Source organism: Procambarus clarkii, unplaced genomic scaffold, assembly GCF_040958095.1.
Source record: "Procambarus clarkii isolate CNS0578487 unplaced genomic scaffold, FALCON_Pclarkii_2.0 HiC_scaffold_113, whole genome shotgun sequence".
NCBI lineage: Eukaryota > Metazoa > Arthropoda > Malacostraca > Decapoda > Cambaridae > Procambarus > Procambarus clarkii.
Window position 1 is genome coordinate 2094588 of NW_027189146.1, and position 23194 is coordinate 2117781.

At 43.8% G+C, this 23194-nt stretch overlaps 1 protein-coding gene and 2 non-coding genes across 3 annotated transcripts; 2 read left to right on the forward strand and 1 right to left on the reverse strand.

The window, feature by feature from the left end:
• Positions 1-4919: 4919 nt before the first annotated feature.
• Positions 4920-5038, forward strand: LOC138360526 (5S ribosomal RNA). The gene has a single exon (XR_011226448.1). It is a non-coding gene; the product is annotated as a 5S ribosomal RNA (ribosomal RNA).
• Positions 5039-7577: 2539 nt separating this feature from the next.
• LOC138360502 (histone H2A) lies at positions 7578-8031 on the reverse strand. Its single transcript, XM_069320274.1, has one exon. The coding sequence runs from the start codon at positions 8012-8014 to the stop codon at positions 7643-7645; it is 372 nt and encodes a 123-aa protein (XP_069176375.1). The 5' UTR covers positions 8015-8031; the 3' UTR covers positions 7578-7642.
• A 13386-nt stretch (positions 8032-21417) lies between these two features.
• On the forward strand, positions 21418-21537 carry LOC138360528 (5S ribosomal RNA). Its single transcript, XR_011226450.1, has one exon. It is a non-coding gene; the product is annotated as a 5S ribosomal RNA (ribosomal RNA).
• The last annotated feature ends 1657 nt before the right edge of the window (positions 21538-23194 follow it).

Here is a 23194-nt window from a genome sequence, read left to right on the forward strand (position 1 = left end):
GAGCGGGATATAAAAGGAAAGCTCGACTCGCGCAAAAGTTCATTATTGTATCGCAACGCCAGCCAGCACGAGCATCATCATGCCACCCAAGGCATCTGGAAAGGCTGCCAAGAAGGCCGGAAAGGCCAGAAGGCCATTGCCAAGGGCGATAAGAAAAAGAAGCGCAGGAGGAAGGAGAGCTACAGCATCTACATCTACAAAGTGCTGAAGCAGGTCCACCCCGACACTGGTATCTCTTCCAAAGCCATGTCGATCATGAACTCGTTCGTGAACGACATCTTCGAGCGCATCGCCGCCGAGGCTTCTCGCCTGGCCCACTACAACAAGCGTTCCACCATTACCAGTCGGGAGATCCAGACGGCTGTAAGGCTCCTGTTGCCCGGAGAACTGGCCAAGCACGCCGTCTCTGAGGGCACTAAGGCCGTCACCAAGTACACCTCCTCCAAGTAAACGGCTTACTTACTGCCCTGTGGTGGTGGCTTGGCCTCAAACCAACAAACTCGGCTCCATTGGAGCCACACTTTAATTTCTAAAGAGATTGTGAGTGTTAGACACCAATACTATTATAACAAAAACCTCTGTCACTGAAAGCAAATAGCTATAAAATGAGAATATTTATGAAACTGTCTGTGTGTGTTTCTCTCTCTCAGTCTCTGTCTGTCTGTCTGTCTGTCTGTCTCTGTCTCTGTCTCTGTCTCTGCATGTCTCTCTCTCTCTCTCTCTTCTCTCTCTCTCTCTCTCTCTCTTCTCTCTCTCTCTCTCTCTCTCTCTCTCTCTCTCTCTCTCTCTCTCTCTCTCTCTCAACACACATATAAACACTCGGTATCTTTTTTCTAGAGATTAGAGATTCATTGTTATGTTCCACATTAGGATTACTATGCAGGCCACCCTCTTAAGGTTTGAAAATGTCAAGAAAACGGTTAATTTAAAATGTCATCTCCTAACTTAACAGATTAAGCCAGAGGACCAAAAACAGAATAAAACAGGACAGGACAGTATGTCACTTATACAAGCTGCTTTTATTTCTAGTACAGTATGACAATTTTTTTTTTTTTTTGGAGGGGGGGGGGGGGGGGGGAAGGATCCTTGGCAGTGCATAAGAATGAAAAGCGACGGCGTTTTGTTTGTAAGAGGACAGGTTGTACTACAAATGACTTGATTTATTGATATCACGTGTACAGTGTATGTATGACACCTAAATTATTGTATTTATTTATTTATTATATGTATAGATGAAGGTTAATTCATATGACTGATGCTAGGAATGTCTGAAATCTCCTTAGAAGGATATTTTGGCCCTGAGAAGGGCCGAGTTTGGTGTATACTAGGGTGGTCGTTTTAGCTTATGCACGCTCTCCACGGATACGGCGAGCAAGCTGAATGTCCTTTGGCATGATGGTGACACGCTTGGCGTGGATGGCACAGAGGTTAGTGTCCTCGAAGAGACGACCAGGTAAGCCTCGGATGCCTCCTGTAAAGCCATGACGGCAGACGACTGGAAGCGAAGATCGGTCTTGAAGTCCTGGGCAATCTCGCGCACCAGACGCTGGAAGGGAAGTTTCCTGATGAGCAACTCTGTGCTCTTCTGGGTAACGACGATCTCACGCAGGCGACCGTTCCGGGCCTGTAACGGTGAGGCTTCTTCACGCCCCCTGTGGCAGGAGCAGACTTGCGTGCTGCCTTGGTGGCCAGCTGCTTACGAGGAGCCTTGCCTCCCGTGGACTTGCGAGCAGTCTGCTTGGTGCGAGCCATGGTGAACAACTGTGGTTTGTGATGGCCGGCGCCGAAAAATTTTTGCTTATATACGCCGTCTCGAGGCGCTTGCTCGAGCGCCATTGGCTGCTCGACTCGCCTACGTCACCCCGTTGCCCCTCCCCTCCTTCCTCTGGCTGCAGCCAACAGGCAGCTCACCTCAAACACTATTATCGCTGATTTTGCTCTATTTTTGGATTTGTGCAAAAGTCATTTCACAGAGACGTGAAACAGACGAGTAGGCAACTGCAGTTTTGAAAGCGTTGTGAGAAAGCCGTGTTTCTGCTCGAGTACAAGCATAAAGTAAGGACAGGCAGGAGTTAGGAGTTGCCATGCTACAAGTACGTCCGCTTGACGGGATATAGTCTGGGGAAATCGTGCCGAAATTTATTATTCACACAACTTCAACACCATGACTGGACGCGGCAAGGGGGAGGCAAGGGACTCGGAAAGGGTGGCGCCAAGCGTCATCGTAAGGTGCTACGTGACAACATCCAGGGCATCACCAAGCCCGCTATTCGTCGCTTAGCTCGTCGTGGCGGCGTGAAGCGTATTTCGGGTCTCATCTACGAAGAGACCCGTGGCGTCCTGAAGGTGTTCCTCGAGAACGTCATCCGTGATGCTGAACCTACACGGAACACGCCAAGAGGAAGACCGTCACTGCCATGGACGTGGTGTACGCTCTGAAGCGCCAGGGTCGTACCCTCTACGGATTCGGCGGATAAGAGCTTGGCTAATCCATCGATTCCACCCACCACCACCTCAAAACGGGACCTAATTAGGTCCCTATACTTTTTTACTGAAGGGCTTAATAGACGATAACATAAATTGTTTTGATATCAGCTAGCACATTGGGTCTTATGAAATCTATTTTTTATCCTCGCATGCTTAAAGGGACTCTGATTGGGGAGGGAGGGGTGGGGGGGGGGAAGGTTTGTTCCGTTATATACTAGCAGAGCAGGATCATTGGTGGTGGGGGGGGGGGGGGGTGAGGAGAGAGAGAGAGAGAGAGAGAGAGAGAGAGAGAGATCTTTCCCAACTCTTCCTTTTTACATGAGTGAGCTACCCGTTTTATTCATTTTATCCTTCTCAGAGCTGTTTTGATAGTATCCAAATGATGGTAAATGAAAAGGGAGGACACGAATATCTACCCAGAATTCAGGACTGGCAATCGATATGCATGTTGAGTGCGAATCTTTTTCTCTCTCAACTTAGGTATACGTTTATGTCGTACCTAAAAGCGAGAACCACACTATTGGGACAAGTATGCAAGGCCCAATTTTCCTAACAAGAACAGTTAATTTTGTTATTTTCGAACATTTCTTTCCAAATTGGTTTATCCAATTAACAGTATTATATTAAGATCATGAATTGCTGGGTTAGGTTAGGTTTAGGTTAGGTTAGCTTAGCTTAGGTTAGGTTAGGTTAGCTTAGCTTGGGTTAGCATAGGTTAGGTTAGGTTTGATTACATTTCTATGTTAGATTTAACTCAAATTCAAAACAATTGCAGTCATTCGGCTTGTTAGTCAACTTGCCTCTAATAGGGGCAATTTGTCTAACAAGACTATTTAGTTTTGTGTGCATATATATATATATATATATATATATATATATATATATATATATATATATATATATATATATATATATATATTATATAGCTTCAAGACTCCGAACCAATATAGAAGCATCAAGAGGAAGTGCTTGTGTTATGGGCCAATAGGCCTTCTGCAGTTACTTCCATTCTTATGTTTTTATTCCCATTGGTTCGTGTTTTATCTTGTGTAAATGTCAATCACCTCACCCAAAACTTTGGTACCATATCACCTCACCCATGTATGTGTGTATATATATTATATATAATATATATATATATATATATATATATATATATATTATATATTATATAATATATATAATATACAGAGTAAATCTACCCCAAAAGTAATGATTTATTTGTCTACAAAACTAAACTCTTTTTGGAATCATATGAGGCCCCTCCACTGAGGGGGGAGGCCTGGATGTTTATTGTCATGTGTATTCATGCTGCTTGCATGTCGTCGTTTATTTTGCCTTTGTTGTTTTCTTGACAGCTTTCTTTGCCTTGGGTGGTTTGGGAGATTTTGAAGCTCTCTTTATTTTGGGCTTTTTGTTCCCAACAACAAGCTGCTGCTGCTGCTGCTTCTTTTTCAAGGCTGTAGGTGGTTTGTTGCTTGTGGCGGCTTTCTTGGGAGTTACCACGGCCTTCTTTGCTGCTGTAGATGGTTTCTTGGTTGTGGTGGCTTTCTTGGGAGTTAGAACGGCCCTCTTCTCTGCTACGGCCAGCTTGAATGATCCACTAGCTCCACTTCCCTTGGTCTGAACAAGAATGCCGTCAGCCACTGCTTTCTTGAGAAATCTTCGGATGTAAATGGCGATCTTGGCAGCCTCGACTTTGTTGTTGGCAACAACGTACTTCTTGATTGCTTGTAGAGACGAGCCCTTACGGTCTTTGAGTGCTGCGACCGCGGCTAGAACCATTTGACTAGTTTTCGGGTGAGCAACCTGGACGCGAGGTTTCCTGGTGGTGGCCACCACAGCAGCAGCAGCAGCAGCCGCAGCCTTCTTGGTAGGCTTTGCTTCTACCATGATGATGATGAGATAACCAAGGTGATGAGAGACGCTCAGACAGTCACGGGGGAATGATGCTGCCGCCGCTTGAGCCGAACCTATTTATGTGCCGGCACGGTACAGAAGCTGCAACCTGGCAACTCGTCCACCAATCACGACGGTTGGTTTTACGGCTCCGAAACCTGGATCCCATATCTTCTCTAAAATAGAAGCATTTGTTCATGTTCTTTGTAAAAGTATCATAAAGCAGGACAGATGAGACAAATATCATAAAAACTGAAGAGCAGATGAGCACACACATGTATGTATTACAAAAGAAAATCCACAAATTCATTAGAAATTGGCAGGGTAGGCTGAGGAAGTAGGTAGATGTAAAATGTCTGTAAATGGCGAAAGAACATAAACCCAAGACTGAATAAACGATGTTAAATATCCATGCCAAGGAGACAAAAATATGTTAGGATACAATTACCATTAAGACACCACAAGAAGGTCCGTATCCTGCCGTGATGACTAAAAAGAGTTGGTTATTAGCCACAATGTGTAGGCAGTCTCATGCCAACGGCCATACCACGTTGAGAACACCGCTTCTCGTCCGATCAGCGAAGTTAAGCAACGTTGGGTTTGGTTAGTACTTGGATGGGTGACCGCCTGGGAACACCAAATGCTGTTGGCAATAATGTTTTTTGTTTTGTTTTGTTTTGTTTCGTTTGTTTTTGTTTGAATGGCTGGCTGGCTGGCTCCACGGGAAATTCACGGAGTTGTGTGGAATAAGGCCTGGTAAAATGAATTAATATGTATGTCATGTTTAAAACAAACTCGCTTAATATAGTGTGTGAGGCTTTATACAAAAACAAACAACCAAAACAAAACATGTTGTATATATATATATATATATATATATATATATATATATATATATATATATATATATATATATATATATATATAGCTTAATCCGGGTTTGAACTCGCAACTCCAAGAATACGCATCACTTATATACACTTTACCACTGGACCACTGCAGGACACTTGATGCTGAGGTATCAATTTAATGACGTAAATGCCATTTCCACAAATAAATGATAATTTAAAAGTATTTGTATGTACAAATCTTTTCTGTTTAAAAGGCTACAATATCAGTTACTGATATAATTTGTGTTAATGTTTCTATACCCACAGGAAGGCATGTTTTTGCTTATATGTAAGGGGTACGGAGAAGGAATCCACAGACCATCATTCCCCTTCCCCCCCCCCCCCCCCCTCCCACCTACTACCACCACCACACACCACCACCACCACCACCACCACCACCACCACTACTCACCACCAATCACCACCACCACCAATCACCACCAATCACCACCACCACACCTAACCGAAAACCCCCTAACACATCAACCCTCCCCCCAATCATCAGGCGAAATAATAACCCTCAAATGCCTGCCTGCCTGCCTGCCTGCCTGCCAGCCAGCCAATACTAACGGTCTTCTCAGAAAGAAAATCTCTTTGTATCTGTATTACTTGATGAAATGTATGATTCTAATAATGAAAATAAATTGTTATGTCGGTTGTATGAGCATAATGACCAATATGCACATGATATGAATGAATTAAATAGTGTAGTTTTAAGTAATTAGGTTGTAGACACATTAAGCGGATATGATATTTGACGCGTCCAGAACTGGTGATTTTTGGTTTAGTTTTAAATGCACCACCACCACCACCATTGCTTCCCCAGAGCCTAATTAAGGACCGGTAAAAGGAGTCAATATGTATGTCATCTATAAAACCAAAGAATGAATAAAAACACACACACACACACCTACATAATAGTACTAGGAAGATTGAATGGCATAAAAAAAAAAAAAGTACTCCCATTGGGTCGTTTGAACTCGCGACTTCCAAAACACCAGCCACACACCTTACCACCCAGCCACCATAGAGTTGGTATAATTGTGCAACTTTAGTTATAAAACTAAAGTTCTTATTGTCTCAAATCTTATTGTCTGTTCTATGAAAAGGCATGATGTAAATTATGTATTTTTTGAATGATTGAATTGTAGGCACATTAAGCGGATTCGATATTTGATATATCCAGAAAAGGTGATTTCTGTTCAGTTTTAAAATGCATCACCGTTAACGCTAAAGGACTGGTAAAACGACTCGATGTTTGTCATTTTTAAAATAAACACTAAAACTAGGCCCTTAACATATATAATGTTTGAATATAAATTGAATGCATATAAATACAAAGTGGGAGTGGCTGGCTGGCTGGCTGCTGCCTGCTGCCTGGCTGGCTGGCTGGCTGGCTGGCTGGCTGGCTGGCTGGTGGCTGGCTGGCTGGCTGGCTGGCTGGCTGGCTGACTGGCTGGCTGCCTGCCTGCCTGCCTGCCTGCCTGCCTGCCTGCCTGCCTGCCTGCCTGCCTGCCTGCTGCTGGCTGGCTGGCTGGCTGGCTGGCTGGCTGCCCGCCCGCCCGCCCGCCGCCTGCCTGCCTTGCCTTGCCTTGCCTTGCCTTGCCTGTCCTGTCCTGTTATTGCCTTGCCTTGCCTTGCCTTGCCTTGCCTTGCCTTGCCTTGCCTTGCCTTGCCTTGCCCTGCCCTGCCTTGGCTGCAGCTGGCTGGCTGGCCGTAAATCAACTCTTAACAACACCACACCACACCACACCATCACTCATCACCCATCACCCACCACCGGCCCCAGTCTCCCAGCCTCTCTTATATACCCGAGCAGGCCCTTTAAATTATTTGAATTGTTGCACTTCGGCCAATGGCACGATCGCTGCTGCTCAAACATATTCTGGTTCACAAGTATTATAATATATTATATTATATTATATATATATATATATATATATATATATATATATATATATATATATATATATATATATATATATATATATATATATATATATATATATTTATTCATGAAACACATTAAAACCTTGATCATTTATTCATTCATTACGTCTAGTGAAGAATTGCTTTTGTTCATTTGTATGATTAAAAATTGATAGAATATGAATTCCTCGCTTAAAGTAAAATATAAAATATATATTGGATTTATATGATTGGTTAATATTCCAAGTGATGCTGAATATCCCCTATAATTTTGTTTTGTTTGTTTGTTTGTTATGTACACATTCCAAATGAAATCAATATAAATGTTATTATTAATGTTTGAAAGTTGATTGTCTACTTGAATCTCTCTATTAAAGTGTGTGTGGCTCCGGATGGAGCCTGGTTATGGTATTTGTCGTGGTGGGTGGCAGAAGTGCTTACTTCTTCTCTGTCTTCTTTGGCAAAAGAACTGCCTGAATGTTTGGAAGAACACCTCCCTGTGCAATGGTTACGCCAGACAGAAGTTTGTTGAGTTCTTCGTCGTTGCGGATGGCCAACTGCAAGTGACGTGGGATGATACGGGTCTTCTTGTTGTCACGTGCGGCGTTACCGGCGAGCTCCAGAACTTCGGCAGCGAGGTATTCCATGACGGCTGCCAGGTAGACAGGAGCGCCAGCACCGACGCGTTCGGCGTAGTTGCCTTTACGCAGCAGACGGTGAATTCTGCCCACGGGGAACTGAAGTCCGGCCCTGCTGGAGCGAGACTTTGACTTGCCCTTCACTTTGCCTCCCTTGCCGCGTCCTGACATTGCTGCTGCTGTTGTGGGTTTGTGGTGTTTTATGCCGGCCCGCAGATCGAGCTTCGTGTTATATACCCCGCTCAGGATCAAGGGAGTCCGCCACTGACCAATCAGCGCGCTCCGCCACGCGACCCGCTCTGAGCTGAGTCGCGAGCGGGATATAAAAGGAAAGCTCGACTCGCGCAAAAGTTCATTATTGTATCGCAACGCCAGCCAGCACGAGCATCATCATGCCACCCAAGGCATCTGGAAAGGCTGCCAAGAAGGCCGGAAAGGCCCAGAAGGCCATTGCCAAGGGCGATAAGAAAAAGAAGCGCAGGAGGAAGGAGAGCTACAGCATCTACATCTACAAAGTGCTGAAGCAGGTCCACCCCGACACTGGTATCTCTTCCAAAGCCATGTCGATCATGAACTCGTTCGTGAACGACATCTTCGAGCGCATCGCCGCCGAGGCTTCTCGCCTGGCCCACTACAACAAGCGTTCCACCATTACCAGTCGGGAGATCCAGACGGCTGTAAGGCTCCTGTTGCCCGGAGAACTGGCCAAGCACGCCGTCTCTGAGGGCACTAAGGCCGTCACCAAGTACACCTCCTCCAAGTAAACGGCTTACTTACTGCCCTGTGGTGGTGGCTTGGCCTCAAACCAACAAACTCGGCTCCATTGGAGCCACACTTTAATTTCTAAAGAGATTGTGAGTGTTAGACACCAATACTATTATAACAAAAACCTCTGTCACTGAAAGCAAATAGCTATAAAATGAGAATATTTATGAAACTGTCTGTGTGTGTTTCTCTCTCTCAGTCTCTGTCTGTCTGTCTGTCTGTCTCTGTCTCTGTCTCTCTGCATGTCTCTCTCTCTCTCTCTCTCTCTCTCTCTCTCTCTCTCTCTCTCTCTCTCTCTCTCTCTCTCTCTCTCTCTCTCTCTCTCTCTCTCTCTCTCTCTCAACACACATATAAACACTCGGTATCTTTTTTCTAGAGATTAGAGATTCATTGTTATGTTCCACATTAGGATTACTATGCAGGCCACCCTCTTAAGGTTTGAAAATGTCAAGAAAACGGTTAATTTAAAATGTCATCTCCTAACTTAACAGATTAAGCCAGAGGACCAAAAACAGAATAAAACAGGACAGGACAGTATGTCACTTATACAAGCTGCTTTTATTTCTAGTACAGTATGACAATTTTTTTTTTTTTTTGGAGGGGGGGGGGGGGGGAGGATCCTTGGCAGTGCATAAGAATGAAAAGCGACGGCGTTTTGTTTGTAAGAGGACAGGTTGTACTACAAATGACTTGATTTATTGATATCACGTGTACAGTGTATGTATGACACCTAAATTATTGTATTTATTTATTTATTATATGTATAGATGAAGGTTAATTCATATGACTGATGCTAGGAATGTCTGAAATCTCCTTAGAAGGATATTTTGGCCCTGAGAAGGGCCGAGTTTGGTGTATACTAGGGTGGTCGTTTTAGCTTATGCACGCTCTCCACGGATACGGCGAGCAAGCTGAATGTCCTTTGGCATGATGGTGACACGCTTGGCGTGGATGGCACAGAGGTTAGTGTCCTCGAAGAGACCGACCAGGTAAGCCTCGGATGCCTCCTGTAAAGCCATGACGGCAGACGACTGGAAGCGAAGATCGGTCTTGAAGTCCTGGGCAATCTCGCGCACCAGACGCTGGAAGGGAAGTTTCCTGATGAGCAACTCTGTGCTCTTCTGGTAACGACGGATCTCACGCAGGGCGACCGTTCCGGGCCTGTAACGGTGAGGCTTCTTCACGCCCCCCTGTGGCAGGAGCAGACTTGCGTGCTGCCTTGGTGGCCAGCTGCTTACGAGGAGCCTTGCCTCCCGTGGACTTGCGAGCAGTCTGCTTGGTGCGAGCCATGGTGAACAACGTGGTTTGTGATGGCCGGCGCCGAAAAATTTTTGCTTATATACGCCGTCTCGAGGGCGCTTGCTCGAGCGCCATTGGCTGCTCGGACTCGCCTACGTCACCCCGTTGCCCCTCCCCCTCCTTCCTCTGGCTGCAGCCAACAGGCAGCTCACCTCAAACACTCTTATCTGCTGATTTTGCTCTATTTTTTGGATTTGTGCAAAAGTCATTTCACAGAGACGTGAAACAGACGAGTAGGCAACTGCAGTTTTGAAAGCGTTGTGAGAAAGCCGTGTTTCTGCTCGAGTACAAGGCATAAAGTAAGGACAGGCAGGAGTAGGAGTTGCCATGCTACAAGTACGTCCGCTTGACGGGAATATAGTCTGGGGAATCGTGCCGAAATTTTATTATTCACACAACTTCAACACCATGACTGGACGCGGCAAGGGAGGCCAAGGGGACTCGGAAAGGGTGGCGCCAAGCGTCATCGTAAGGTGCTACGTGACAACATCCAGGGCATCACCAAGCCCCGCTATTCGTCGCTTAGCTCGTCGTGGCGGCGGTGAAGCGTATTTCGGGTCTCATCTACGAAGAGACCCGTGGCGTCCTGAAGGTGTTCCTCGAGAACGTCATCCGTGATGCTGTAACCTACACGGAACACGCCAAGAGGAAGACCGTCACTGCCATGGACGTGGTGTACGCTCTGAAGCGCCAGGGTCGTACCCTCTACGGATTCGGCGGATAAGAGCTTGGCTAATCCATCGATTCCACCCACCACCACCTCAAAACGGGACCTAATTAGGTCCCTATACTTTTTTACTGAAGGGCTTAATAGACGATAACATAAATTGTTTTGATATCAGCTAGCACATTGGGTCTTATGAAATCTATTTTTTATCCTCGCATGCTTAAAGGGACTCTGATTGGGGAGGGAGGGGTGGGGGGGGGAAGGTTTGTTCCGTTATATACTAGCAGAGCAGGATCATTGGTGGTGGGGGGGGGGGGGTGAGGGAGAGAGAGAGAGAGAGAGAGAGAGAGAGAGAGAGATCTTTCCCAACTCTTCCTTTTTACATGAGTGAGCTACCCGTTTTATTCATTTTTTCCTTCTCAGAGCTGTTTTGATAGTATCCAAATGATGGTAAATGAAAAGGGAGGACACGAATATCTACCCAGAATTCAGGACTGGCAATCGATATGCATGTTTGAGTGCGAATCTTTTTCTCTCTCAACTTAGGTATACGTTTATGTCGTACCTAAAAGCGAGAACCACACTATTGGGACAAGTATGCAAGGCCCAATTTTCCTAACAAGAACAGTTAATTTTGTTATTTTCGAACATTTCTTTCCAAATTGGTTTATCCAATTAACAGTATTATATTAAGATCATGAATTGCTGGGTTAGGTTAGGTTAGGTTAGGTTAGCTTAGCTTAGGTTAGGTTAGGTTAGCTTAGCTTGGGTTAGCATAGGTTAGGTTAGGTTTGATTACATTTCTATGTTAGATTTAACTCAAATTCAAAACAATTGCAGTCATTCGGCTTGTTAGTCAACTTGCCTCTAATAGGGGCAATTTGTCTAACAAGACTATTTAGTTTTGTGTGCATATATATATATATATATATATATATATATATATATATATATATATATATATATATAATATATATATATATATATATATATATATATATATTATAGCTTCAAGACTCCGAACCAATATAGAAGCATCAAGAGGAAGTGCTTGTGTTATGGGCCAATAGGCCTTCTGCAGTTACTTCCATTCTTATGTTTTTATTCCCATTGGTTCGTGTTTTATCTTGTGTAAATGTCAATCACCTCACCCAAAACTTTGGTACCATATCACCTCACCCATGTATGTGTGTATATATATATATATATATATATATATATATATATATATATATATATATATATATATATATATATATATATATAATATACAGAGTAAATCTACCCCAAAAGTAATGATTTATTTGTCTACAAAACTAAACTCTTTTTGGAATCATATGAGGCCCCTCCACTGAGGGGGGAGGCCTGGATGTTTATTGTCATGTGTATTCATGCTGCTTGCATGTCGTCGTTTATTTTGCCTTTGTTGTTTTCTTGACAGCTTTCTTTGCCTTGGGTGGTTTGGGAGATTTTGAAGCTCTCTTTATTTTGGGCTTTTTGTTCCCAACAACAAGCTGCTGCTGCTGCTGCTTCTTTTTCAAGGCTGTAGGTGGTTTGTTGCTTGTGGCGGCTTTCTTGGGAGTTACCACGGCCTTCTTTGCTGCTGTAGATGGTTTCTTGGTTGTGGTGGCTTTCTTGGGAGTTAGAACGGCCCTCTTCTCTGCTACGGCCAGCTTGAATGATCCACTAGCTCCACTTCCCTTGGTCTGAACAAGAATGCCGTCAGCCACTGCTTTCTTGAGAAATCTTCGGATGTAAATGGCGATCTTGGCAGCCTCGACTTTGTTGTTGGCAACAACGTACTTCTTGATTGCTTGTAGAGACGAGCCCTTACGGTCTTTGAGTGCTGCGACCGCGGCTAGAACCATTTGACTAGTTTTCGGGTGAGCAACCTGGACGCGAGGTTTCCTGGTGGTGGCCACCACAGCAGCAGCAGCAGCAGCCGCAGCCTTCTTGGTAGGCTTTGCTTCTACCATGATGATGATGAGATAACCAAGGTGATGAGAGACGCTCAGACAGTCACGGGGGAATGATGCTGCCGCCGCTTGAGCCGAACCTATTTATGTGCCGGCACGGTACAGAAGCTGCAACCTGGCAACTCGTCCACCAATCACGACGGTTGGTTTTACGGCTCCGAAACCTGGATCCCATATCTTCTCTAAAATAGAAGCATTTGTTCATGTTCTTTGTAAAAGTATCATAAAGCAGGACAGATGAGACAAATATCATAAAAACTGAAGAGCAGATGAGCACACACATGTATGTATTACAAAAGAAAATCCACAAATTCATTAGAAATTGGCAGGGTAGGCTGAGGAAGTAGGTAGATGTAAAATGTCTGTAAATGGCGAAAGAACATAAACCCAAGACTGAATAAACGATGTTAAATATCCATGCCAAGGAGACAAAAATATGTTAGGATACAATTACCATTAAGACACCACAAGAAGGTCCGTATCCTGCCGTGATGACTAAAAAGAGTTTGGTTATTAGCCACAATGTGTAGGGCCAGTCTCATGCAACAGGCATACCACGTTGAGAACAGCCGCTTCCTCGTCCGATCAGCCGAAGTTAAGCAACGTTGGGTTTGGTTAGTACTTGGATGGGTGACCGGCCCTGGGAACACCCAAATGCTGTTGGCAATAATGTTTTTTGTTTGTTTTGTTTTGTTTCGTTTGTTTTTTGTTTGAATGGCTGGCTGGCTGCTGGCTGGCTCCACGGGAAATTCACGAGTTGTGTGGAATAAGGCCTGGTAAAATGAATTAATATGTATGTCATGTTTAAAACAAACTCGCTTAATATAGTGTGTGAGGCTTTATACAAAAACAAACAACCAAAACAAAACATGTTGTATATATATATATATATAATATATATATATATATATATATATATATATATATATATATATATATATAGCTTAATCCGGGTTTGAACTCGCAACTCCAAGAATACGCATCACTTATATACACTTTACCACTGGACCACTGCAGGACACTTGATGCTGAGGTATCAATTTAATGACGTAAATGCCATTTCCACAAATAAATGATAATTTAAAAGTATTTGTATGTACAAATCTTTTCTGTTTAAAAGGCTACAATATCAGTTACTGATATAATTTGTGTTAATGTTTCTATACCCACAGGAAGGCATGTTTTTGCTTATATGTAAGGGGTACGGAGAAGGAATCCACAGACCATCATTCCCCTTCCCCCCCCCCCCCCTCCCACCTACTACCACCACCACCACCACCACCACCACCACCACCACCACCACCACCACCACTACTCACCACCAATCACCACCACCACCAATCACCACCAATCCACCACCACCACAACCTAACCGAAAACCCCCTAACACATCAACCCTCCCCCCAATCATACCAGGCGAAATAATAACCCTCAAATGCCTGCCTGCCTCCTGCCTGCCTGCAGCCAGCCAATACTAACGGTCTTCTCAGAAAGAAAATCTCTTTGTATCTGTATTACTTGATGAAATGTATGATTCTAATAATGAAAATAAATTGTTATGTCGGTTGTATGAGCATAATGACCAATATGCACATGATATGAATGAATTAAATAGTGTAGTTTTAAGTAATTAGGTTGTAGACACATTAAGCGGATATGATATTTGACGCGTCCAGAACTGGTGATTTTTGGTTTAGTTTTAAATGCACCACCACCACCACCATTGCTTCCCCAGAGCCTAATTAAGGACCGGTAAAAGGAGTCAATATGTATGTCATCTATAAAAACCAAAAGAATGAATAAAAACACACACACACACACTACATAATAGTACTAGGAAGATTGAATGGCATAAAAAAAAAAAAAGTACTCCCATTGGGTCGTTTGAACTCGCGACTTCCAAAACACCAGCCACACACCTTACCACCCAGCCACCATAGAGTTGGTATAATTGTGCAACTTTAGTTATAAAACTAAAGTTCTTATTGTCTCAAATCTTATTGTCTGTTCTATGAAAAGGCATGATGTAAATTATGTATTTTTTGAATGATTGAATTGTAGGCACATTAAGCGGATTCGATATTTGATATATCCAGAAAAGGTGATTTCTGTTCAGTTTTAAAATGCATCACCGTTAACGCTAAAGGACTGTAAACGACTCGATGTTTGTCATTTTTAAAATAAACACTAAAACTAGGCCCTTAACATATATAATGTTTGAATATAAATTGAATGCATATAAATACAAAGTGGGAGTGGCTGGCTGGCTGCTGCCTGCTGCCTGCCTGGCTGGCTGGCTGGCTGGCTGGCTGGCTGGCTGGCTGGCTGGCTGGCTGGCTGGCTGGCTGGCTGGCTGGGCTGGCACTGGCTGGCTGCCTGCCTGCCTGCCTGCCTGCCTGCCTGCCTGCCCTGCCTGCCTGCCTGCCTGCCTGCCTGGCCTGCTGGCTGGCTGGCTGGCTGGCTGGCTGGCTGCTGCCCGCCCGCCCGCCCGCCCGCCCGCCTGACTGCTGCCTTGCCTTGCCTTGCCTTGCCTTGCCTGTCTGTCCTGTTATGCCTTGCGCTTGCCTGGCCTTGCCTTACCTTGCCTTGCCTTGCCTTGCCTTGCCCTGCCCTGCCTTGGCTGCAGCTGGCTGGCTGGCCGTAAATCAACTCTTAACAACACCACACACACCACACCATCACTCATCACCCATCACCCACACAGGCCCCAGTCTCCCAGCCTCTCTTATATACCCGAGCAGGCCCTTAAATTATTTGAATTGTTGCACTTCGGCCAATGGCACGATCGCTGCATGCTCAAACATATTCTGGTTCACAAGTATTATAAATATATTATATTATATTATATTATATATATATATATATATAATATATATATCTATATATATATATATATATATATATATATATATATATATATATATATATATATATATATTTATTCATGAAACACATTAAAACCTTGATCATTTATTCATTCATTACGTCTAGTGAAGAATTGCTTTTGTTCATTTGTATGATTAAAAATTGATAGAATATGAATTCCTCGCTTAAAGTAAAATATAAAATATATATTGGATTTATATGATTGGTTAATATTCCAAGTGATGCTGAATCTCCCCTATAATTTTTTGTTTTGTTTGTTTGTTTGTTATGTACACATTCCAAATGAAATCAATATAAATGTTATTATTAATGTTTGAAAGTTTGATTGTCTACTTGAATCTCTCTATTAAAGTGTGTGTGGCTCCGGATGGAGCCTGGTTATGGTATTTGTCGTGGTGGGTGGCAGAAGTGCTTACTTCTTCTCTGTCTTCTTTGGCAAAAGAACTGCCTGAATGTTTGGAAGAACACCTCCCTGTGCAATGGTTACGCCAGACAGAAGTTTGTTGAGTTTCTTCGTCGTTGCGGATGGCCAACTGCAAGTGACGTGGGATGATACGGGTCTTCTTGTTGTCACGTGCGCGTTACCGGCGAGCTCCAGAACTTCGGCAGACGAGGTATTCCATGACGGCTGCCAGGTAGACAGGAGCGCCAGCACCGACGCGTTCGGCGTAGTTGCCTTTACGCAGCAGACGGTGAATTCTGCCCACGGGGAACTGAAGTCGCGCCCTGCTGGAGCGAGACTTTGACTTGCCCTTCACTTTGCCTCCCTTGCCGCGTCCTGACATTGCTGCTGCTGTTGTGGGTTTGTGGTGTTTTATGCCGGCCCGCAGATCGAGCTTCGTGTTATATACCCCGCTCAGGATCAAGGGAGTCCGCCACTGACCCAATCAGCGCGCTCCGCCACGCGACCCGCTCTGAGCTGAGTCGCGAGCGGGATATAAAAGGAAAGCTCGACTCGCGCAAAAGTTCATTATTGTATCGCAACGCCAGCCAGCAACGAGCCATCATCATGCCACCCAAGGCATCTGGAAAGGCTGCCAAGAAGGCCGGAAAGGCCCAGAAGGCCATTGCCAAGGGCGATAAGAAAAAGAAGCGCAGGAGGAAGGAGAGCTACAGCATCTACATCTACAAAGTGCTGAAGCAGGTCCACCCCGACACTGGTATCTCTTCCAAAGCCATGTCGATCATGAACTCGTTCGTGAACGACATCTTCGAGCGCATCGCCGCCGAGGCTTCTCGCCTGGCCCACTACAACAAGCGTTCCACCATTACCAGTCGGGAGATCCAGACGGCTGTAAGGCTCCTGTTGCCCGGAGAACTGGCCAAGCACGCCGTCCTCTGAGGGCACTAAGGCCGTCACCAAGTACACCTCCTCCAAGTAAACGGCTTACTTACTGCCCTGTGGTGGTGGCTTGGCCTCAAACCAACAAACTCGGCTCCATTGGAGCCACACTTTAATTTCTAAAGAGATTGTGAGTGTTAGACACCAATACTATTATAACAAAAACCTCTGTCACTGAAAGCAAATAGCTATAAAATGAGAATATTTATGAAAACTGTCTGGTGTGGTTTCTCTCTCTCAGTCTCTGTCTGTCTGTCTGTCTGTCTGTCTCTGTCTCTGTCTCTGTCTCTGCATGTCTCTCTCTCTCTCTCTCTCTCTCTCTCTCTCTCTCTCTCTCTCTCTCTCTCTCTCTCTCTCCTCTCTCTCTCTCTCTCTCTCTCTTTCTCTCTCTCTCTCTCTCTCTCTCTCTCTCTCAACACACATATAAACACTCGGTATCTTTTTTCTAGAGATTAGAGATTCATTTGTTATGTTCCACATTAGGATTACTATGCAGGCCACCCTCTTAAGGTTTGAAAATGTCAAGAAAACGGTTAATTAAAATGTCATCTCCTAAACTTAACAGATTAAGCCAGAGGACCAAAAACAGAATAAAACAGGACAGGACAGTATGTCACTTATACAAGCTGCTTTTATTTCTAGTACAGTATGACAATTTTTTTTTTTTTTGGAGGGGGGGGTGGGGGGGGGGGAAGGATCCTTGGCAGTGCATAAGAATGAAAAGCGACGGCGTTTTGTTTGTAAGAGGACAGGTTGTACTACAAATGACTTGATTTATTGATATCACGTGTACAGTTGTATGTATTGACACCTAAATTATTGTATTTATTTATTTATTATATGTATAGATGAAGGGTAATTCATATGACTGATGCTAGAATGTCCTGAAATCTCCTTAGAAGGATATTTTGGCCCTGAGAAGGGCCGAGTTGGTGTATACTAGGGTGGTCGTTTAGCTTATGCACGCTCTCCACGGATACGGCGAGCAAGCTGAATGTCCTTTGCATGATGGTGACACGCTTGGCGTGGATGGCACAGAGGTTAGTGTCCTCGAGAGACCGACCAGGTAAGCCTCGGATGCCTCCTGTAAAGCCATGACGGCAGACGACTGGAAGCGAAGATCGGTCTTGAAGTCCTGGGCAATCTCGCGCACCAGACGCTGGAAGGGAAGTTTCCTGATGAGCAACTCTGTGCTCTTCTGGTAACGACGGATCTCACGCAGGGCGACCGTTCCGGGCCTGTAACGGTGAGGCTTCTTCACGCCCCCTGTGGCAGGAGCAGACTTGCGTGCCTGGCCTTGGTGGCCAGCTGCTTACGAGGAGCCTTGCCTCCCGTGGACTTGCGAGCAAGTCTGCTTGGTGCGAGCCATGGTGAACAACTGTGGTTTGTGATGGCCGGCGCCGAAAAATTTTTGCTTATATACGCCGTCTCGAGGCGCTTGCTCGAGCGCCATTGGCTGCTCGACTCGCCTACGTCACCCCGTTGACCCCTCCCCTCCTTCCTCTGGCCTGCAGCCAACAGGCAGCTCACCTCAAACACTATTATCGCTGATTTTGCTCTATTTTTTGGATTTGTGCAAAAGTCATTTCACAGAGACGTGAAACAGACGAGTAGGCAACTGCAGTTTTGAAAGCGGTGTGAGAAAGCCGTGTTTCTGCTCGAGTACAAGCATAAAGTAAGGACAGGAAGAGTTAGGAGTTGCCATGCTACAAGTACGTCCGCTTGACGGGATATAGTCTGGGGAAATCGTGCCGAAATTTTATTATTCACACAACTTCAACACCATGACTGGACGCGGCAAGGGAGGCAAGGGACTCGGAAAGGGTGGCGCCAAGCGTCATCGATACGGTGCTACGTGACAACATCCAGGGCATCACCAAGCCCGCTATTCGTCGCATTAGCTCGTCGTGGCGGCGTGAAGCGTATTTCGGGTCTCATCTACGAAGAGACCCGTGGCGTCCTGAAGGTGTTTCCTCGAGAACGTCAATCCGTGATGCTGTAACCTACACGGAACACGCCAAGAGGAAGACCGTCACTGCATGGACGTGGTGTACGCTCTGAAGCGCCAGGGTCGTAGCCCTCTACGGATTCGGCGGATAAGAGCTTGGCTAATCAATCGATTCCACCCACCACCACCTCAAAACGGGACCTAATTAGGTCCCTGAGTACTTTTTTACTGAAGGGCTTTAATAGACGATAACATAAATTGTTTTTGATATCAGCTAGCACATTGGGGGTCTTATGAAATCTATTTTTTTATCCGTCGATGCTTAAAGGGACTCTGATTGGGGAGGGAGGGGTGGGGGGGGGATGGTTTGTTCCGTTATATACTAGCAGAGGCAGGATCATTGGTGGTGGGGGGGGGGGGGGGAGGGGAGAGAGGAGAGGAAGAGAGAGAGAGAGAGAGAGAGAGATCTTTCCCAACTCCTTCCTTTTTACATGAGTGAGCTACCCGTTTTTATTCATTTTATCCTTCTCAGAGCTGTTTTGATAGTATCCAAATGATGGTAAATGAAAAGGGAGGACACGAATATCTACCCCGAATTCAGGACTTGGCAATCGATATGCATGTTTGAGTGCGAATCTTTTTCTCTCTCAACTTAGGTATACGTTTATGTCGTACCTAAAATCGAGAACCACACCTATTGGGGACAAGTATGCAAGGCCCAATTTTCCTAACAAGAACAGTTTAATTTTGTTATTTTCGAACATTTCTTTCCAAATTGGTTTATCCAATTAACAGTATTATATTAAGATCATGAATTGCTGGGTTAGGTTAGGTTAGGTTAGGTTAGCTTAGCTTAGGTTTAGGTTAGGTTAGCTTAGGCTTGGGTTAGCATAGGTTAGGTTAGGTTTGATTACATTTCTATGTTAGATTTAACTCAAATTCAAAACAATTGCAGTCATTCGGCTTGTTAGTCAACTTGCCTCTAATAGGGGCAATTTGTCTAACAAGACTATTTAGTTTTGTGTGCATATATATATATATATATATATATATATATATATATATATATATATATATATATATATATATATTATATATATAATATATATATATATATATATATATATATATTATAGCTTCAAGACTCCGAACCAATATAGAAGCATCAAGAGGAAGTGCTTGTGTTATGGGCCAATAGGCCTTCTGCAGTTACTTCCATTCTTATGTTTTATTCCCATTGGTTCGTGTTTTATCTTGTGTAAATGTCAATCACCTCACCCAAAACTTTGGTACCATATCACCTCACCCATGTATGTGTGTATATATATATATATATATATATATATATATATATATATATATATATATATATATATATATATATATATATATATATATATATATATATATAATATATATATATAATATACAGAGTAAATCTACCCCAAAAGTAATGATTTATTTGTCTACAAAACTAAACTCTTTTTGGAATCATATGAGGCCCCCTCCACTGAGGGGGGTAGGCCTGGATGTTTATTGTCATGTGCTATTCAATGCTGCTTGCATGTCGTCGGTTTATTTTGCCTTTGTTTGTTTTCTTGACAGCTTTCTTTGCCTTGGGTGGTTTGGGAGATTTTGAAGCTCTCTTTATTTTGGGCTTTTTGTTCCCAACAACAAGCTGCTGCTGCTGCTGCTGCTTCTTTTTCAAGGCTGTAGGTGGTTTTGTTGCTTGTGGCGGCTTTCTTGGGAGTTACCACGGCCTTCTTTGCTGCTGTAGATGGTTTTCTTGGTTGTGGTAGGCTTTCTTGGGAGTTAGAACGGCCCTCTTCTCTGCTACGGCCAGCTTGAATGATCCACTAGCTCCACTTCCCTTGGTCTGAACAAGAATGCCGTCAGCCACTGCTTTCTTGAGAAATCTTCGGATGTAAATGGCGATCTTGGCAGCCCTCGACTTTGTTGTTGGCAACAACGTACTTCTTGATTGCTTGTAGAGACGAGCCCTTACGGTCTTTGAGTGCTGCGACCGCGGCTAGAACCATTTGACTAGTTTTCGGGTGCGCAACCTGGACGCGAGGTTTCCTGGTGGTGGCCACCACAGCAGCAGCAGCAGCAGCCGCAGCCTTCTTGGTAGGCTTTGCTTCTAACCATGATGATGATGATGAACAACCAAGGTGATGAGAGACGCTCAGACAGTCACGGGGGAATGATGCTGCCGCCGCTTGAGCCGAACCTATTTATGTGCCGGCACGGTACAGAAGCTGCAACCTGGCAACCTCGTCCACCAATCACGACGGTTGGTTTTACGGCTCCGAAACCTGGATCCCATATCTTCTCTAAAATAGAAGCATTTGTTCATTGTTCTTTGTAAAAGTATCATAAAGCAGGACAGATGAGACAAATATCATAAAAACTGAAGAGCAGATGAGCACACACATGTATGTATTACAAAAGAAAATCCACAAATTCATTAGAAATTGGCAGGGTAGGCTGAGGAAGTAGGTAGATGTAAAATGTCTGTAAATGGCGAAAGAACATAAACCCAAGACTGAATAAACGATGTTAAATATCCATGCCAAGGAGACAAAAATATGTAGGATACAATTACCATTAAGACACCACAAGAAGGTCCGTATCCTGCCGTGATGACTAAAAAGAGTTGGTTATTAGCCACAATGTGTAGGCAGGTCTCATGCCAACGGCCATACCACGTTGAGAACACCCGCTTCTCGTCCGATCAGCGAAGTTAAGCAACGTTGGGTTTGGTTAGTACTTGGATGGGTGACCGCCTGGGAACACCAAATGCTGTTGGCAATAATGTTTTTTGTTTTGTTTTGTTTTGGTTTCGTTTGTTTTTGTTTGAATGGCTGGCTGGCTGGCTGGCTGGCTCCCACGGGAAATTCACGGAGGTGTGTGGAATAAGGCCTGGTAAAATGAATTAATATGTATGTCATGTTTAAAACAAACTCGCTTAATATAGTGTGTGAGGCTTTATACAAAAACAAACAACCAAAACAAAACATGTTGTATATATATATATATATATATATATATATATATATATATATATATATATATATATATATATATATATATATATATATATATATATATATAGCTTAATCCGGGTTTGAACTCGCAACTCCAAGAATACGCATCACTTATATACACTTTACCCACTGGACCACTGCAGGACACTTGATGCTGAGGTATCAATTTAATGACGTAAATGCCATTTCCACAAATAAATGATAATTTAAAAGTATTTGTATGTACAAATCTTTTCTGTTTAAAAGGCTACAATATCAGTTACTGATATAATTTGTGTTAATGTTTCTATACCCACAGGAAGGCATGTTTTTGCTTATATGTAAGGGGTACGGAGAAGGAATCCACAGACCATCATTCCCCTTCCCCCCCCCCCCCCCCCCTCCCACCTACTACCACCACCACCACCACCACCACCACCACCACCACCACCACCACCACCACTACTCACCACCAATCACCACCACCACCAAATCACCACCAATCACCACCACCACACCTAACCGAAAACCCCTAACACATCAACCCCTCCCCCCAATCATCAGGCGAAATAATAACCCTCAAATGCCTGCCTGCCTGCCTGCCTGCCTGCCAGCCAGCCAATACTAACGGTCTTCTCAGAAAGAAAATCTCTTTGTATCTGTATTACTTGATGAAATGTATGATTCTAATAATGAAAATAAATTGTTATGTCGGTTGTATGAGCATAATGACCAATATGCACATGATATGAATGAATTAAATAGTGTAGTTTTAAGTAATTAGGTTGTAGACACATTAAGCGGATATGATATTTGACGCGTCCAGAACTGGTGATTTTTGGTTTAGTTTTAATGCACCACCACCACCACCATTGCTTCCCCAGAGCCTAATTAAGGGACCGGTAAAAGAGGAGTCAATATGTATGTCATCTATAAAACCAAAGAATGAATAAAAACACACACACACACACCTACATAATAGTACTAGGAAGATTGAATGGCATAAAAAAAAAAAAAAGTACTCCCATTGGGTCGTTTGAACTCGCGACTTCCAAAACACCAGCCACACACCTTACCACCCAGCCACCATAGAGTTGGTATAATGTGCAACTTTAGTTATAAAAACTAAAGTTCTTATTGTCTCAAATCTTATTGTCTGTTCTATGAAAAGGCATGATGTAAATTATGTATTTTTTGAATGATTGAATTGTAGGCACATTAAGCGGATTCGATATTTGATATATCCAGAAAAGGTGATTTCTGTTCAGTTTTTAAAATGCATCACCGTTAACGCTAAAGGACTGGTAAAACGACTCGATGTTTGTCATTTTTAAAATAAACACTAAAACTAGGCCCTTAACATATATAATGTTTGAATATAAATTGAATGCATATAAATACAAAGTGGGAGTGGCTGGCTGGCTGGCTGCCTGCCTGCCTGC